The sequence below is a fragment of the Epargyreus clarus genome, unplaced genomic scaffold (genome assembly GCF_041222505.1).
Source record: "Epargyreus clarus isolate Ecla_fem2 unplaced genomic scaffold, WU_Ecla_fem_2.2 ptg000029l, whole genome shotgun sequence".
NCBI lineage: Eukaryota > Metazoa > Arthropoda > Insecta > Lepidoptera > Hesperiidae > Epargyreus > Epargyreus clarus.
This window is the reverse complement of record NW_027332235.1, coordinates 474882-490671: the sequence shown is the minus strand read 5'-3', so window position 1 is coordinate 490671 and position 15790 is coordinate 474882. Positions and strand designations below refer to the sequence as shown.

The window sequence follows — 15790 nt, the reverse complement described above, 5'->3', positions numbered from 1 at the left end:
TCGATATTTGCTATGACTGGTATCTTTACTTGTCCCAAAGCAGCAACAAAATCAACTAAAGTTAGAAACAGTCATCAATTGATTATTTAGATTTCGATTCAAATAGATTTCTATCAATAAAACGCAATCCTTGAAAGTAACTAAAGTTAACATGGAGATATGATACTGCAAATATATTCAAGAATAGTCAATATTATGTAGAGAGACAGTTTCTTAAAATTTTCAAAAATAATGCATATCATTAGTGTTATTTGCGTCACACCGACACACACACAGACATGAATCGACATTGTCTCCTTCGTTGTGTGTCACGACACCTACATATATATAATTTAAACAATAGAATTTTTCATATGAAAGTCTTCAAAATAAATAAACATTGTAACAGTACAAGTACTATAGTCAGATAAAAAGCTCGCAAAATATAACTAGTAGCTTCCTAATTTATTATCCATTCACTTATAGATTAAGTGTACTTAGATATAACATTTAGTTAAACATGAGAATATATATACTACGGTTATATGTTAAAACAGTATGTTTAATATAGACACTTATTGTTAATGATACATAGATATTGTACGGAATATTAGGACAGCGCTTACGGTACTTGAGTCAAAATAATAGACAGATTTTTTTGTGTGAAAGATAAACGTTATTACACTACGGTGTCTGTTAATAGATGGCGTTGATATTTATACTCTATTTTAAGAACTTAGAAATGATGGCACTACAATGGTTATGAGTGTCAGTAATTATGTTCAGACGAGAACAATATACCTTATACTTTACATTGATTTGGGCATTTACCCATTTTTTAGGCAAACGTACATACAGACAAATGGGAATTTGAGATGACATAAATGCAACTGAGTTAGAATTATTTTTGAGAGGCATATTATTGTTTCATTAAGTTGTTTACTGCCGCTGTTTATCTGGTGTAGTCACTCTGAAATATAACAATTGTGTAATTAGTAATAATTATAGTTTAAAAATAAAAACCACACTAAAATCGTACAAGGAAAATAGTTAATCCTGACGATCCTGATGAGACAAAATTACGATTGGACAAAATTATTAAAATCATGTATCGTCATAAATACAGGTCAAGCTAATAATAGCGTGATCAAAAGATTTAACTCGCTTATTGGCTTGTTTGGGATACAACACGAGCCTCTTCAGGTGCTTCATCTTGTTTTTTTTTAATAATGTAAGAGTAGCAGACGAGGATGCAGTCCACCTGATGGTAAGCGGCTCCTGCCGCCCATGGACATCTGTAATCAACTCCAGATAGGATTAGATATTCCTACCTGAGGTCAGCCACATATGCGCCGCTACCCCTGAGGACTAAGCTGGAACGCCTCGGAAAAGTCTGTCTCCCTTACCACACCCTTCAAACCGGAACACAGCAGCGCCTAACACTGCTGTTATTAGGTAGAAATAGGTGTGGCGGTGGTGCCGCCGGAGTCGAACCACAAAGGGTTCTACCACCTTGAAAAATCTCATCTATCACCTCATCTATCACAAAGGAGACCGCTTGTGGCTATGAGACCGATTGATATTATTTTTTTATTTATTTTATATGATATTAAAATTAAAACACCCTACGACGTTCCACCGAGCACGCGAAGCGCTTTGTCTTCGCTCGGGGGCTGCGATCGAACTGCCAGTCACCCAAACCGGCCGCCACTCCAGTGCTCGGTGTTACGTCATATCAAATCAAATCAATACTCTTTATTATACCCAATAAAAGAAAATACACATAAAAATAAATAACTAAATTAACAAATAATACAAAAGGCGGTCTTATCGCTGACCAGCGATCTCTTCCAGACAACCTTTTAGGTGAGGAGTTATAGTAGGGATGTATAGAAAAATAGGTAGGTCATAATGTCATAATATTCCGATATTCGTTAGGTGATAGAAAATTACATAATTATGCGACAGTAGCGATATCACGATGATTTCTAGGACGTCCCGTCATGCTTTAATAAAATTAATTGTTTAATTTTTTATGTGTTCTGGGCAAGTATACATCCGACTACTGTTATGTACGTGCACATACATAACATCTACAAAGTATGCAAGGTATTGTGTGGAGTGGCAAGTGTACTCACGTCTACAGCAGCGACTTGTACTGCGCGAGGAACTGCTCCTCCTCCAGCAGCTCGGCGTCCAGGTGGTCGTCCTCGTCGCCGCGGATGTTGCCCGCCAGCCGGTGCAGCGCCTCCTTACGTTCGCGCTTTCGGCTGGAAGAAATGGACGAACGTCATGTCTTTGAAGGTCGTGGAACTCTTTATTCTACTCTGGATGCACCAACGTCACATCAGTTTTTGCCTTATAAAACAGCGTTAATCACTGCTGTTTTTTTTTTTATAATATAGGAGTAGCAGACGAGCATTCAGTCCACCTGATGGTAAGTGGCTACTGCCGCCCATGGCCATCTGTAATCAACCCCAGATAGGATTAGATATTCCCACTTGAGGTCGGCCACAGATCCGCCGCTACCCCTGAGGACTCAGCTGGAACGCCTCGGAAAAGTCTGTCTCCCTTACCACACCTTTCAAACCGGAACACAGCAGCGCCTAACACTGCTGTTATTAGGGGGTTGGGTCACTTACCATCAGATGGACTTATAATACGCTTTCCTACAGTAAATATTTTATAATTAGTTTATTCTATTCACAAATCATTTACTTGGCAAGATATGTCTTCAGGAATTTCTTCAGCCGCTTATGAGAGTTGCCTTGGCTCGTCGATGGGTCACCATCCGAAGCTGAAAAGTATTTGAATTACAAGGAGTTTACCATCAAATCATATACACCAATTGGTTACAAAATCAATCTTTTAACATAAATATGTCTAATAGTTTTAAATTACATAATTTTATGTTGACGTTCTTGATGTTAAGATTATGTACTTTAGTTAAAAGTATTTATGAGACTCGTGATTGGCTTCAGGTAGAATTTGTTCTGTATTATTCACAGATAATTCATGGACCACTTACCATTAGGACTATATCGTTTGTAGCTCTTATCTTAAAAAATCTTGAAGACTGTCTTTGATTCTTAAGCGCGGTAAACTTTTATAAAGAAGAATTCTATTTTTGTATTAAAACTAATTATGTCAATCTTTAGCATAAATTATTCTTTTTTCATCGTCAAAATGTATTTTCTAATCGTCGCGAATTAACACCACATCCCTTTTGGAGGGCTTCAACATGCCAATAGGTTCGGTTCTGTTGTGTGTTTTGTTGTCAAAACAAAACTATTCTTCTCGGTCCACGCTAATTAATTCTGCGCCCCTTTCGAACGGCCCTAACCAATCTACGTCCTTAAGCCCGCTCCACATTCTAGCGAGAACGCGAGAAAAACCCGATTCGTATCGGCTCCACATTCTCGTTTCTCGTGCTTTTCACGCGTTCTCGCGAGAATATGGAGCGGGCTTTAGATCCGGTTCTGTCGTACGTACCGAGCAGGCCGGCGGCGCGCGCGGCGGCGAGCAGCGCGGCGGCGGCGGGCGCGCGGTTGTCGGCTAACCGCAGCGCCGCCGCCGCGTGCTCCGCCGCGTAGCCCAGCGCCTCCAACTACACAAATAAAAACAGAGTTTTGGCAAAGGGAGATCTCCCGCCGGGCTAGGTGATCGTGCCCGGGGAGCGGCCGTGCTCCGACAGTCTCAGTTCGGAGCTTGTATATATGCAAGATGTTTAGAAAACTTCGATAGCGTGATTATGCAGCGCCATCTCTTGACGAGTAGCGGGCGGTCACCACAGAGTTAACTAAATAATTGGCCAACTGCGAGTCGAACTGGCCGCAGGGTTCCTTACTACAAATTTTCGTATTTTTTTTAATTTTTAGTATTTGTTATTATAGCGGCCACCGTTATACATACTCACTTGAAATTTCTAATCTATCTATTACAGTTCAAAAGATAGGAGACTCGTAACAGACAGCGGAGGCTTAAGTAATAAGATTCCATAAGGCCTTTGGGTACAAACCCCTGAAAAGTAGTATTTTTTAATCGACTATCTAGTTTTTTATAAGAGGTAGTGAACGAGCACGGACTTCATCTGATGGTAAGTGGCCGTCCATGATCGTTTATAATCAACCCCAGAAAAAAATTAATTGTATCTGAGGTTGGTTACATATGCATGAAGACTAAGTTGGAACGCCTTCAGTATGTTGCCCCTTCCTTCTAACCAGAGCAAAGTCTTTTTGACAGAAATAACCCATTTTTCATAAGAATAGTTTAAACATAATTTATCTATTAATAATGAAACATGTTCTATATTAGAAATTATAATATATTTTTCGTAAACTGTATAAAATAATTTACCTCAGCAACCAGTTTGTTATCAGCATCAGCGGGCATTTCATCCGAGTCTTCTGGATCACTCTCGATCAACTAAACAAAATAAATTATACATATAAATAAGTAGAACTTTATAATCAATCAATTAGTATATTTGTCTGTAACCTTCATACGACACGTAATACTATTTAGACAAGTCTATATTAGAATACTTATTGTTATATGTAAACTTATAAATTGAAAACCGTTCTGTGTGAACCTTTTGATTGATATGGTGATTATTTCAGAGAGTGCGACATAAAATCCTGCATTACGTATTAAGAAACTGCCATCCCTCTCCTACTATGTCAAGCAGCTAGCTAGAGCTGTTTTATGGTAGAGCGAGCGCGTAGCCCATGCCTATTCGTTGCGCTCTCCACTGCTTCGAGCATGACGTCACTGCTTTAACCTCTCTGGCGCGCCCCATAGGAGGTACACGACGTGTCGATTCAGTGTAAAGTCACACACCGCGAAGCCCCGTGACGTCACTACGAGCTACGGAGGTGGGTACCAGCTCCGGCGTGTCCTGCACGAGGATCTCTTCGTGACGTCACACATTAGTACGCGCCCGCACCGCCGCGGCCCGCACGCGGTTCTCTTCGTGACGTCACCCTATAGACACTCACCAGCCTCGTACGGGGCTCATTTCGTGACGTCACTACGAGCATCCACCAGCTCCGGCGCGCCCCGCACGAGGCTCACTCCGTGACGTCACTATTGTCACCCACCAGCTCCGGCGTGTCCTGCATGAGGCGCACGGCCTCCGCCGCGTGGTTGTTGGTGCGGCGCAGCGCGAGCGCGGCCAGCGAGCGCGCGTAGCCCATGCCCTGCGGCACACGGCGTGACGTCACTACTGCCACCCACCAGCTCCGGCGTGTCCTGCATGAGGCGCACGGCCTCCGCCGCGTGGTTGTTGGTGCGGCGCAGCGCGAGCGCGGCCAGCGAGCGCGCGTAGCCCATGCCCTGCGGCACACGGCGTGACGTCACTACTGCCACCCACCAGCTCCGGCGTGTCCTGCATGAGGCGCACGGCCTCCGCCGCGTGGTTGTTGGTGCGGCGCAGCGCGAGCGCGGCCAGCGAGCGCGCGTAGCCCATGCCCTGCGGCACACGGCGTGACGTCACTACTGCCACCCACCAGCTCCGGCGTGTCCTGCATGAGGCGCACGGCCTCCGCCGCGTGGTTGTTGGTGCGGCGCAGCGCGAGCGCGGCCAGCGAGCGCGCGTAGCCCATGCCCTGCGGCACACGGCGTGACGTCACTACTGCCACCCACCAGCTCCGGCGTGTCCTGCATGAGGCGCACGGCCTCCGCCGCGTGGTTGTTGGTGCGGCGCAGCGCGAGCGCGGCCAGCGAGCGCGCGTAGCCCATGCCCTGCGGCACACGGCGTGACGTCACTACTGCCACCCACCAGCTCCGGCGTGTCCTGCATGAGGCGCACGGCCTCCGCCGCGTGGTTGTTGGTGCGGCGCAGCGCGAGCGCGGCCAGCGAGCGCGCGTAGCCCATGCCCTGCGGCACACGGCGTGACGTCACTACTGCCACCCACCAGCTCCGGCGTGTCCTGCATGAGGCGCACGGCCTCCGCCGCGTGGTTGTTGGTGCGGCGCAGCGCGAGCGCGGCCAGCGAGCGCGCGTAGCCCATGCCCTGCGGCACACGGCGTGACGTCACTACTGCCACCCACCAGCTCCGGCGTGTCCTGCATGAGGCGCACGGCCTCCGCCGCGTGGTTGTTGGTGCGGCGCAGCGCGAGCGCGGCCAGCGAGCGCGCGTAGCCCATGCCCTGCGGCACACGGCGTGACGTCACTACTGCCACCCACCAGCTCCGGCGTGTCCTGCATGAGGCGCACGGCCTCCGCCGCGTGGTTGTTGGTGCGGCGCAGCGCGAGCGCGGCCAGCGAGCGCGCGTAGCCCATGCCCTGCGGCACACGGCGTGACGTCACTACTGCCACCCACCAGCTCCGGCGTGTCCTGCATGAGGCGCACGGCCTCCGCCGCGTGGTTGTTGGTGCGGCGCAGCGCGAGCGCGGCCAGCGAGCGCGCGTAGCCCATGCCCTGCGGCACACGGCGTGACGTCACTACTGCCACCCACCAGCTCCGGCGTGTCCTGCATGAGGCGCACGGCCTCCGCCGCGTGGTTGTTGGTGCGGCGCAGCGCGAGCGCGGCCAGCGAGCGCGCGTAGCCCATGCCCTGCGGCACACGGCGTGACGTCACTACTGCCACCCACCAGCTCCGGCGTGTCCTGCATGAGGCGCACGGCCTCCGCCGCGTGGTTGTTGGTGCGGCGCAGCGCGAGCGCGGCCAGCGAGCGCGCGTAGCCCATGCCCTGCGGCACACGGCGTGACGTCACTACTGCCACCCACCAGCTCCGGCGTGTCCTGCATGAGGCGCACGGCCTCCGCCGCGTGGTTGTTGGTGCGGCGCAGCGCGAGCGCGGCCAGCGAGCGCGCGTAGCCCATGCCCTGCAGCGCCTGCAGCAGCGCCGCGCTCACCGGGGACCCGTCCGCGCACGTGCCCAGCGCGTGACGCTGTCTGGGGAGAGGGGGGATTGGTTAGAACGTATGTACACGGCACGATAAGTGGTGAGAGACGTTGAAGTGTGCTTGCTGGTTAATGAACTGAGAGCGCGCGCTTGATCACGTGCAATTTTGTGTATATGTGTGTATTTGTACTTGTGTGTGTGTTTTTGTGTGTGCGTTTGTATGCGCGAGTACGAGCGTACGCACGTATTCGCGCATATTTATTTACACAATTTTAAACAAGTAATTTTTTAGTTAATTGTATCAGGGGTTACTTTACGGAAATACATGCTATTAAGTTAAGATTAAAACTACTTCGCAACAAAGCGCTACAAATATGTATGATGGTATATATTTTAAACCATGCAGTATGTACCACCCTCCCTCCCTCAAAAGATACCACCACCATGGTGGTATGTACGGTGGTGTATATTTTTAATATTTTGCATCTGCACGCATCCTTTCAGGGAGGGAGGGTGGTACATACTACATACTGCATGGTTTAAAATATATACCATCATACATATTTGAAGCGGATTGTTGCGAAGTAGTTTTAATCTTAACTTAAAGTAATTTTTTGCAAGAGTTAGTGATGTAGCCTGTAAGTTACTTGTCTTGTTAGTCGAGCGCTTGTCTAGCACGGCGTCCTCAGTCCCCTTGCGACAAATCGAAGGGGATGGTCTCACGCTCTGCTCGAGGCCCGCCACCGTCTACCATCCGCATTCGTCAAGGGAATGTTTTCCGTGTGTTCGTCCAGCCCAGTTCCACCAGCGCCCCAGCTCCCGTCCCCCATACACACCTCTGCAGGCGGTGGTTCTCCCTCGCCCGGTCGCGCTGGTCGCGGCGGTCGGCCAGGTAGTGGTGCGCGCGGTCCAGGTCCCCGGCGGAAGCGCGCAGGCCGCTACGGGCCTGGGCGCTGGTCCAGCCCAGCTCCACCAGCGCTGTCACCGCGTTCTCATCCACCTAACAATCAATCAATCATTCAATCATGCTCGATTACCTGAAAAATAACCCCATTAAACTTGAATTTCAAGGTAGAACCTTTTGAGATTCAATGGAGGAACCATCAGCACTTTTTCTGTCTAATAATGATGGTTCAGCGCTGTTGTTTTTATATTAATTTTGTGGTAAGCGAGACATATCTAGCCGCAGCGTTCGACTCAGTTGCGACGCTTTGCAAGTCTTTCAATAAAGTCCGGGATAGCAATGCATCCATGGTAAGCCTCAGGTGAATTAAAAATTCAGAACAGTAATGCTCTCAATAATGGATAACAATTTATTTGTTTTCTGTGGTTTAGGACGGTTTCGCATTTGTGAAGCCGCGGTATCTTCTTAAAATACAAAGTGAATTTCTAATTATAAAGTTACTAGAGAAGTCTTTACCTTCAATGCGTTGAGCTCAACCTCAGCTTTCTCAAGCAGTCTGCGCGCTTCGGTGCGCTTGTTCTGGTGGTACGCCACGATGCCTTGCAGCAAGTATAGCCTCATTAGCAGCACTCGCTCATTTGCTGAAAGAGAACTACTATTAGAAGGGTCTTTTTCTTCATTTTTTATGAGATTGGTGCTGTTTACTGATTAGTATTTTAACATCTTCATCATGAACACAAAATTAAATAAGGATTAATTATTTCATTATTGAATAGTAAGGATTACGTAAAAAACCATGTAGCCACTGTAAGCAGATAAACTACCATGACCATCTTTTTGTTTATATTGTGGTGACTTCCCGCTACTTGTCAAGAGATGGCGCCACGAGTATTCTGAATCACGCTATAGAAGTTTCCTCAACATATTGCATATAAACAAGCTCCGAACTAAGACAGTTGGAGCACAGTCGCTCCCTGGGCATGATCACCTAGCCCAGCTGGAGATCTCCCTTTGCCAAAATGATGACCCCGAAGTCGTCACAACATTTTTGTTAATATCCTAGCATTAGGGCCATTAAAATGTACTGTATACTTTGCCTCATTATGCTTACCAGCAGTTCCCTTAAGTGCAATGAGCCTTTCATGATCCTCCCCATAGCTGGCCTTGAAAGCCTTCTCAGCGCGGAGCAGCCTGGCAGCCGCGTCCGCCGCGGCGGGCAGGCTGCGTAAACACAGGTAGCACCAGGCGATGTCCAGTTGTAGCACCGCCCAGTTGTCCACTGACTTCAGGATTGATGACGAGCACTCACTGGACATGGATATGAGTTATAGTCCGCGTAAAACTGCTAGTCCGCTCTCAATATAGAAATGAATCGCATCGCCATAGCAAATTGTAAGACTGCACCTGCTCGCAACAACTTTAGAGCGGACTAGCAGGTTGGCGCGGACTATACATTCTGGATACTTAGCGTTTCCTCAAGCATGATTGTCACAAGTTTTTAGAAACGCTATTTTAATAGCAGTGGTGCTATTGTAAGTATAACACAATAGTAACATATCTCCTTTCAGAAAAAAGAGAAGTCATATAATTTGAAGATTTCAAATAAGTTGTTGTAAAACATTGTATTTTATTATTTTATCATTATGCCACCATAATTTTTTGAATGCTTAAGATAATGAGATTTATTTCTATTGATGAAATTCCCACAATTTCATTGTTCATCTGGGACAAAAATATACAGGGTGAATTTTTAAAACGGGCCTTCAGGGCCAAATCCGAAACTATAAGGATTAGCGAAAAATGCTGAAAGGAGTTACGAGGCCGATTTTGATAAAAACTAAAACTGCATCATTAGTTTTTTAAAATATTTTTTTCCTTAGCCGGGAATCGAACGAGTTCATTTTGAAAAAAATAACACCTCTATATTATTCCACTATCTGATAGTGTCGCTTATAAGGATCAAGTTCTGGAAAGTAATGTTATGTGACAAATTAAAGGAAAAGGAAAATTTTGAAGAAAATACGTATTTTTCCATACATTGGCATACTAATCTTTAAGGATTATACATAACAAATGATTTATGTATAATTCTTTAGAAACAGACATAAGTCATACCATTAAAGAATTTGTTGGTTAATCAACTAATTATTCGATGTTATGACTATGACATCCGGCTTAGTATGAGAAAGTAATAGTTTGGCAAATAAGTTACCGCCGCCGTTTTTAGGATTGATTTTTTAATGAAAATAGATAACTGATTAAATAGTAAATTCTTATTGTTTGTTGATTACAACTTCGTTTCAACGTTAAATATGATTTTCTATATCTCTTTTTTAAGTAATCACTCGGATTTGACTCTAAAAAGTAATTCGCGAAATTCGCGAATTGTCAACTTTACATCTGTATTAAACGATACTCCGCCCATAGCAAGTAAATCTATTTTAATGGTCCTAAAAATAACCTTAGCTAAGTCGGACATAAAAATATAAATTATTGAAAAACAAAACGTCCATTTCGAATGATTAGAAACATTGAGCCAAAAAAAATGTTAATACACGAAATATTTAAATTGATGAATGGCGGGAACTTAACTGCCAAATTAATATGAAAAAATATGTATTTTCTTAAAATTGAGGCTTTTCCTTTAGTTTGTCATTTATCATTACTTTCCAGATTTTGATCCTTATAAGCAACACTATCAGATAGTGGAATAATATAGAGGGTGCATTTTTTTTCAAAATGGACTAGTTCGATTCCCGGCTAGGGAAAAAGTTATTTTAAAAAAGTAATGATGCAGTTTTAGTTTTTATCAAAATCGGCCTCGTAACTCCTTTCAGCACTTTTCGCTAATCCTTATAGTTTCCGATTTGGCCCTGAAGGCCCGTTTTAAAAATTCACCCTGTATATATGTATAGAAACCATATTACACAATAAATACTTTTATTAAGAATTGTTTTGGTCTCGTGTATCTGTCCAAATTCTCATCATACAAATACAAAAAAAAAATATTTTTTTCTTGACAATTGTCATGAAGAATATTTTTAGTAAGTACCATCGAACTTACTTGAGCTGCCTATCAGCTTCGAGGAAGAGCACCAAAGCGAGCGAGTACTCATGCTGTTTGGCAGCGGAGCGGCCGCGCTCGTGTAACGCGAGGCCAATCATGAGAGAACGGCGCTCCGCTGGCGGCAGCTCCAACGATTTCCCTGACTGGTCTTCCAGCTGTGGGGGTTAGAGAACTGATTAGAGAATTTATATTTATTTGAATAGATTATACTTATGTATTGAAGCATAGTATGAGAATGTAAAAAAAAAAATGTTTCTTAAAAATTAATCTTATAAGTTCGTTGTTATGAGTATTGCAATGTTTAAAAAATTGGTTTTCATTAATTTCATTAAAGTTTTTATCAAAATAGACTGTAATAATTTCTGAAATTTCTGATAGGTTATCACAATTGGAAATTTTGCTGTGTATAGAAATATGTAAACTATGAATAACAAAATACTTCAATTTTTTACTATATTATCGAATGTGAATGAATGTGTCTGAATAATATAGATCCTTACATTCATATACTCTTCGTCCATGAAGAAGTCATTCTGCTCCGTCAGTAGCGTAGCATCTTCGAGTGTGGACTTCATCTCCTGGTAGATCTTGTCTTCCTTCACCACCTGCTCCTTGCTCTCTGTATGACATTACACAATAAGACAATATTTACTATGAGACCTCTATATTGGAGTATATTTCAAGATATTTTGAGATATGAAAAATATCCACTTAATATACTTGCAGTGGCCCTGTTTGCATTTAACAATGTTATGCCCCTTAAGGAAAAAAAAATATTATTGCAGATTGTCAGATTAAGTATACCTAAGACTTTTGTATATCTGTAATCAACTCTATATGATACACACACACTCGTTCACCAAAATGTAAAATGCTTTTTACTAAGGATAGGTTTGACCGCTACAATACCATTCCAGTCCTCACAATACCAGGGCGCCACTTCAGTGGAACCATATTGGCTCTACCATCTTATTACCTTTGAATATCTAGTATCTAAGGTGATAAATATAGTTACTTACCAGCCATAATCAAGGCCATCAGTTGGACTCCATTCAATAATCCTTGCTCCTCCAAGCTTGGAGTTGGTTTGATCACTTTTCCATTGTATATTAGCTTTACTCTGAAAAGACACCATAATATATAAAGTAAGTACATATATAATCAAGTTTATTTACTCAGATGTTGTTAAATTTATAAGCAACAGGCAAAATACCCAATTTCTTAGTATAATTTCTATCTTGTCATCAATACATTATTGTCTCCTCATGCTGTCTACAGGCTCAGGTCAGAATGATAAAAATGTAGGCCATAGTCAATAGTGCTGACAGAGTTTTTATCCCATTACTGTTGACTGATCCTGACTATAACTCATACCACTCTCAGAGTGACAGTTGTATGCTATAGTCCACTGTGCTGTGCAAGTACTGATTGGTAGATTTCTCACACCTTTGGAAATTTTATAAACATTATATCTTTTAAAAACTATCTGTTTTTCTCATTACATAATGCTATTACTCATGTAACTTTAAAAAATCAGAGGTGCATGCCTGGGATTCAAACCTCGGAACCCCCATTAAAAGGGTGAATATCTAACCATTATGATCGTTGCTACTACTAGCATTCTTTATATTTATAAACATATGTATATATACTACCTTGAGCCAGAAACACCAGCTTCATTACCAACAGTCTCGATCAAGTCTTCTCCCATGATGTCCAGTTTTTTCTGGATATTCAGCAACTGTGGCTTCTGTCCTGCGAGGGTCACCTTTATTCGGAACGTAGCAAAGCCTGTCTCCTTAAACTGCTCATTGGCTTTGAACCTCTCCATCGAGTGTTGCTGAAGCTCATACAGTCCACTGAGGACCAACTCTTGCTCTAGTGATAGGGACAGGGCATACTTTTCTGCAAGCTCCTGTAATAGAAGATATAGGTAATTGTACTAATTCTTTGTTGAGTTTTATATTTAGGTATTTCAAGTAGTGTTAGTCATACAGTAGAAGTGATTTTCTTTGTTGCTGGGATGATTTTCTTTGTTGTACTAGTAATTTTGGAAAATAAGTGTAATATGTGTAATGTAGAGATTTAAAGAATGTGTATCATAAACGTCATGTACTAAATGGGTAAATTACCAGTAATTACGGCTGACAAAGAGGGTATTTCATACAAATTAAAGAAATATTGTTGCACCCAATAAGATAATATAACTTTTGATGGCTCAACAGTCAACATACCGGTCTGACTCATGTGGGTTCTCAGTAAGCAAGAAAAATAAAGAAAGGAGAAATTCGGCAATCAAATTATCTAAATGATGGATTTAAAATTTTTTAGAGTCAGTGTGTTTGTGTATGTCTTTGTGTGCCATCGGCACCAAAACACAAGAATAATTAATTATGGCGTGAGGCTATTATTGTAGCATTAATTATTAATAATTTATACCATAAATATAAAAAGATGATGATAATTAAAATACCAACTAAATAAATTTAATATCATGGTAATTTATTTTGTAAATATCCTATATAGCTTCATATTATATTTTATATCTTGTTACTATTACACAAACTTAACTTATTAGTAATATTGTACCAGATTCTCATTGAAGAATAAGGAAAATAGTAAACACAGGTACTTAATTTGCATTGGTAAACATACCTGTAGGCTTGGGGAAATATCATCGTCACTCGAGGTATAAGGCGGCTCCCAAAGCTTAACTTTCTCCTCATTAAGCTTCCCGCGTAGTTTTATTAGAAGATCTTCATGCTCGAGATTAGTCTCCATTCTTTTAATATTATAATGATTTGCAAAAATCAGCAATGGGACTGTTTTGTCTTAGAATAATACTACGGAATAAGACAGCTGTCTAACAGTGACTGTCAAAAAAAAATATTGTCGCCCGGCGCGCAGAATATTCGAGTTCTGTGGCGATCAATATTTTCACAGGTAGTAAAAAAATAAGAAGACTAAATATATTATACAAAAATAATGAGATGAAATATATTTCGTTTTTATTTTTATTAAATGAGCTGGTTTATTGAAAACCAAAATTATTAATGGTTTAGATTGCAGTGTTAGAGCCATCTGTCGTTATATTTTGGCAACTTAATATTCTACATTATAACATGACTTACAGATGTCGTTAATGTAGTTGTCTTGTTAAACTATTCAAAGCAAAGTAGGATTCATAATTTATAAGAATTTGAGGGCACGGCAGTGCTCTGTCAAGTAGAGTAAATAATTTATATATTATACAGCTAGTAATCGAAGTTATACTGTTTCAGTTTGAACTATCAGTAGTTTCCTTTGTACAGCCCATATTAACAATTTAATAAATTTAAAACTCTGGTGTGGAAAAAATATCTCTCTCGGTCTATTTTTTTGTATATCGATAATCGAACTTTATTGCGTACCTATTTCATTACGTCATTGATTACGCCGTGATAAATGCTCGCACGAATCGCCTACTACTTTTCTAGTACAAGCACGGTACAAATATCTATAGTATAGATCCTTATACTGTAGTACAAGTTTTTATTATTTGTTAATAAAAAATAACTAAAAAGTTGAAAATAATTTAAACCAGATGTATTAAATATTTGTGTTTTATATCAGATAATTTTTTCATAAATAAAAGCGTAAAACATATATGGCATATGCATTTGCATGACCAATGGTATGACAGAAACATGATTTCGGGCCCTACTCGTGGTATAGGTTTTTTTTTTTTATAATATAAGAGTAGCAGACGAGCATGCAGTCCACCTGATGGTAAGTGGCTACTGCCGCCCATGGACATCTGTAATCAACCCAGATAGGATTAGATATTCCTATCTGAGGTCGGCCACAGATGCGCCGCTACCCCTGAGGACTAAGCTGGAACGCCTCGGAAAAGTCTGTCTCTCTTACCACATCCTTCAAACCAGAACACAGCAGCTCCTAACAGTGCTGTTATTAGGTAGAAATAGGTGTGGCGGTGGTGCCGCCGGAGTCGAACCACAAAGGGTTCTACCACCTTCAGAAAATATTAAATTCAGTAAAAGTGAGAAGTAATATTCAGTAAAATAGTATAGTTCAAGACATTTGATTAAATTTAGTGGAAATGACTCATTTTGTAATTAGAGCTAATAAGTCAAAAATAAAATGAAATTATAGAATTCTTTTGATCTACAGTCTCACACAGTCCTTCAAATAAAACAGATTGTACAGGTGTTAATTAAGAGTATGAAATCCGAGGAAGTGAAAATTTCTAGTCTCTAGTATATACCTACTACGAGTAGGTACCTGCCTGGTTAATAAATTTTTAATGCAGGTATGCAAATGCCTACATAATTTTAAATTACCTACAACAAAGTAATAAATCACTTCTTTCATTTCACACCCAATAAAAACTCATTTTCATTGCATTCAAATTATCTACATTTAACGGATTTTCAATCTACTACCTATCATAAATTTTAAAATAGTTAAGAGGCAAGATGGCGTCTATTCTGTGGGTGACAAGTGAGTTTTTAATCAATTACAAACAAACGAAAAAAATTCAATCAGTCATCTTTTGTATTCTGACTTGTTAAATTATTATCACAAAAGATGTGAATGATTTCAAACTGAAATACTTTTTCAATTTAATTATTATAACAGCTATATTTTTACACTGAACTTAAAAACATAAAATAGTAATGAATCAATTACAAAAATATAAAAAATCTCACCCTAGTTATTGTTATTACAATGACCTAAATAAAATGTAACTTTTGATTTATTTTAATACGTAGATACTTTTTGTGAATACGTAAAGTCTGTACGTAAACATGTTTTTCAAAAATACGTACCTGCGCGGCATTTTATTACAGGCTCTGAATCAGATCTCATTACAAAAGAGAGTATTTTCAAGGTTCGTAAAGATAAACTCATGAATAAAATGCCTATTGCTTTGAATACGGTACTTAGAATCGAAATCTCTATAATTTAGTTTTTAGTAAAGTTTTTTGTA

General features: G+C 41.5%; 1 protein-coding gene across 1 annotated transcript; it reads right to left on the bottom strand.

The window, feature by feature from the left end:
- Positions 1–13668, bottom strand: LOC140754414 (NEDD8 ultimate buster 1). Its single transcript, XM_073089419.1, has 14 exons — positions 13456–13668; positions 12456–12715; positions 11820–11920; positions 11301–11419; positions 10798–10955; positions 8845–9041; positions 8250–8374; positions 7666–7829; positions 6711–6879; positions 4336–4404; positions 3472–3586; positions 2698–2776; positions 2118–2249; positions 1–949 (listed from the first exon to the last, which is right to left on the bottom strand). The coding sequence occupies exons 1-13, from the start codon at positions 13579–13581 to the stop codon at positions 2120–2122; spliced, it is 1812 nt and encodes a 603-aa protein (XP_072945520.1). The 5' UTR covers positions 13582–13668; the 3' UTR covers positions 1–949; positions 2118–2119.
- Between the last annotated feature and the right edge of the window lie 2122 nt (positions 13669–15790).

Bases quoted from the DNA above. Each gene is read 5' to 3' on its own strand.
- LOC140754414 (XM_073089419.1), bottom strand. From the start codon at position 13,581: ATGGAGACTAATCTCGAGCATGAAGATCTTCTAATAAAACTACGCGGG. The intron at 10,956-11,300 runs GTAAGGATCTAT...TAACCCCCACAG, and splicing joins TGGACGAAGAGTATATGAAT to CTGGAAGACCAGTCAGGGAA. The intron at 9,042-10,797 runs GTAAGTTCGATG...ATCCATGTCCAG, and splicing joins GAAGCTGATAGGCAGCTCAA to TGAGTGCTCGTCATCAATCC.